Source organism: Arachis ipaensis, chromosome B08 (genome assembly GCF_000816755.2).
Source record: "Arachis ipaensis cultivar K30076 chromosome B08, Araip1.1, whole genome shotgun sequence".
Classification (NCBI taxonomy): Eukaryota; Viridiplantae; Streptophyta; class Magnoliopsida; order Fabales; family Fabaceae; genus Arachis; species Arachis ipaensis.
This window is the reverse complement of record NC_029792.2, coordinates 14,262,625-14,266,487: the sequence shown is the minus strand read 5'-3', so window position 1 is coordinate 14,266,487 and position 3,863 is coordinate 14,262,625. Positions and strand designations below refer to the sequence as shown.

Sequence of the window (3,863 nt, the reverse complement as noted above, 5' to 3'; positions counted from 1 at the left end):
ATATTTAATATAAATATATATGTAATTCAATTTATTTTTAATGTGTATTTTATATTTCAATGTGTATTGATCTACACTAATAATTAATTTTAATAGCATAGTTATAATTTAATAAACTTTTAAACCGTAAGTATATGAACTAAAAGTATGGCTAAATGCAATGAAAGTGAACTACTATTTTATTAGAAATATAATCGGCTTAAGTTTTAGAATAAATAATTTTATGATATATTAACAAAATCTTTTATAACTAAAAGATTTATAATTTAATTTTTGTTGAATACTAAAAATAAATATTAGCATAATACAAAATAAAAAAAAGTCTATGAACAAATTATATAAAATAAAAAATATTATTACATAAAAAATATGCTAGAGATATAATTATTTATGTATTTTTTTTATATTAATCTAAATTTTGAATAGAAGTGATTTTATGATATATTTAATAAAAAAAATTGAATTACAAAGATCAAAGGTAATTTGGCAATGCACATGACTGGCGCGGTAACTGAGCTTGAAATCTTGCCAGACACAATGCAATGAAATTGGTGGTGGGTAGTGAAGTGGTGGTCCATCTCGAAAAGTGAGGTGACGAGTGACTACTGACGACTACCAGATTGAAGTGATGGCTTTGTTGCATCTTCAAGCGGCCAAGTGGTGGCAGTGGGCCGAGGCGGGAAACCCAGGTTAGAGTTAGACGGCAATGGTTGTGGATAAAAATAAAAATGCTTTTCGAATATTCATCAATAAATACCAAAAACATAACATTAATATGGATTTTAGATGTATATTGTTTAAATTTTTAAATTTACAATTTTTTTAGTAATTTTTATTATTCTTTTTAACACAACTGGAACTTATTTCACCTACATTATCCATTTTTTACATTGGTCTTGTTAAAACCAACAATAGAATGAGAAATTTGTACTCAAATAAAAGTTAATACAGTCATATAAGGTTTACATAAAAATCAGTTATTTATATAAAATATATTAAAAATTAATTAAATAATATATATTTATATTCAAATACATAATAATAGATTTAGTGATTAATTTTTTATAGACACATAGCAATTTTTGGACTAAAAATATGTCAAAAATTTATGCGTATAGAAAACTAAACTACATATCGCAAATTTAAAACAATAGTAATTTGTATATAGAGTAAAGTATCGTTTTTGTTCTCAATGTTTGGGATAAATTCTATTTGTATCTCTAACGTTTGTAAAATTGATTCAATGTTATCCTGCTGTCAATTACACATCATGAGCGCTTTAGTTTGAGTTTTAAAAATCTCTTCTTGAAGTTAGAATACAAATGTCTGGGATAGGATCGATGATCTACTTCAAAAAATAGCTCATCAAATGTTAAAACCAATTCCTACAACATTTACATAATTCACTTTTCTAGGGACATAATTGAATATAAACGCAAATAGTGGGTATAATATTAAAATAGAACACATTCAAGTGAGACCTAATTGAGAATGAATACATCTAAGTGAGAATAATTGAAAAATATAATCTGATTTGTTAGTATAATTGATAGTAGGATAACATTGAATCACTTTTATAAACGTTAAGGATACAAATAGGACGATTTAAACGTTAGGGACACAAATAGGACTTACCCCAAACGTTCGGGACAAAAACGATACTTTACTCTTTGTATATATAAACAATTGATATATTGGATATTGATTTTACTAGGTGTGCGAATAGTTATTCTAATATTAAGATTTATGTGGGTAATTTGAAGGTGTAATGTGTTTTGATTTGATTGGTGATTGTTCATGTTGTTCAAGAAAGTTATTGGTTACCTAACATTACCTTATTTCTATTATAATAATTGATTTATAATAAAATAATATATAAAATTATACATAAACATATAAAAATATAAATATATTCTGAATCTTAAAAAGACTAATGAAAAATACTACACCGTTGAAAATATTAATTACCCTTGCTTTTGGGGTCTGAATTCCTCAAATGTATGCATGCGAGTGACCAATTTTGATCTCAAGTACATTATTAGTTCCAACACTTAAAATATAATTTCTTGACATAGAAATTGTGTGCTTTTACCATATTTAGTTTTTCAATTATGCTAAGTTTACACTAAAATCAACTACTAAAATTAGCGATATGTATAAAATATATATTGAAATATAAATACATATTAAAAATAAATTAAACTATATATATTTATACACAAATATATTGTAGTGATTGATTTTTATTTTTGGTTGCTCACGGTATTTCCTAGAATCTGAATTCCATTTAAAAGTCTACTGCTGGCCACGGACGAATGAGCCGACTATTTTGGTGTACCAATAGTATTTTTGTTATTTTCTTGAGCCCATTGCTTTTTTATTCATGTATTAATGTAACGATCAACAAGTGAAAAATTCAACAGCGGAAAAATTCAACAATAAGACAGCAACAATAAGCAACAACGAGCAACACAACAAGAGATCAAAGAGAGGACCAACCGGAACTAAGGCAATGAGTCAATGACAGTGACTAGAAAGAGTCTCAATGGTTACCAGAAGGCGCCGGCCCCAATGATGACGGTGGGAAGGAGATGACAATGAGTGGGACTTGCGGCAGTTGGGTGGAAGGAATGGAACATGAAACCTGCAGCTGGGATAGAAGAATGGATGATTTAATGATTTAGGATTTTCTTTTCATCATTCTTTTGTTTATTTTTTTTATTTTTTTGGAATACAAAACGATGTTTTTGTCCTAACTTAAAAACCAGTTGGGTTCGAATTGTTCAAACTCGCATGTTCTCAACCAGCAGCAGGAGTGCAATTACCTTTCCTAACCATCAAGTTTTTCTTACAAGTTATACATAAATTTTAGTTGCCCTCCCTTAAAATTTTTTATTTTATTCTTTGTTAACGGTACATTTTTATTTTTTATTTTATTCTTTGTTAACGGTACATTTTTATTTGGCCTCTGCCTAAAAATTAATCTAGCTTCGCCCCTGTCAACCAGTTATCCATTTATCAACCGATTCTTGAACTAGATGCTTTTTTATATTGACCAACCAGATTTGTTGTCAATTCATGGTTCTCGACCGGTTTTCCAGTTGTCAACCGATTCTTGAACTAGATGGTTTTTGACATGGACCAACCGGATTTGTTGTCGATTCATGGTTCCACACTTCTACTGATGGTTGGAACGGGTGATGGATGCAACTATGTAAGATTTTAGCATCAGATAGTTCGTCCCGGTTGCTCAATAATCATTTTTGTATTTGAAATCCCAACACACATTATAACGTAAATCTAGTCAAAAGATTATCTCGTGATCTTAGATACTCAGAGCAATTTATTGGTGTAACTTGTGGATGGTAAAATCAGAACAGTCTTATGATGCTTCAAACTTTATTACAATGTGTATAAAGTTTCATCATGCATACACCAAAAGAAAAAAAACACGAAGCTTGAAATAACAAAAGAATCAAATTGTATTAAAAAAAATTCAAATGTTACTCGTCATCTTTGTATGGATACTCTTCTGGAACTTGCTTGATAAGTTTTACATTCAACTCATACACTTCATCCCCACGGAGCATATCTCGAACCCATGTCACCTCAGTCTTCATTGAAACCTGAAATTATAAATTTGATCATTTATACAGGACATAAATACATTTGATAAATAGAAAAGATGAGTGCGAGGGGTCAGCAAGTTTTGTGATTTGTAGCTATCAATTAGCTATAATTGGTATTTTTAATGGTGTGAGATTTCATTCAATGGTGTGAGATTACTCACTTTTTTTTCGCTGGTTAAGTGCTGGCCATATTTTAATAAAAGTATTGATTCTCTAGACTTTCTCAATAGGAAA

The 3,863-nt window shown here is 29.0% G+C and overlaps 1 protein-coding gene across 2 annotated transcripts in view; it reads right to left on the bottom strand.

The window, feature by feature from the left end:
• Positions 3,355-3,863, bottom strand: part of LOC107614197 (trafficking protein particle complex subunit 3) — a 4,030-nt gene continuing 3,521 nt past the window's right edge. The window contains exon 5 of one of the 2 annotated variants that reach the window (XM_016316428.2): positions 3,355-3,626. In XM_016316428.2, the coding sequence (XP_016171914.1) occupies positions 3,504-3,626 (123 nt within the window). In that variant the 3' untranslated portion in view covers positions 3,355-3,503. The remainder of the gene's footprint in view (positions 3,627-3,863) is intronic. The other variant, XM_021108953.1, reaches the window with a different exon arrangement.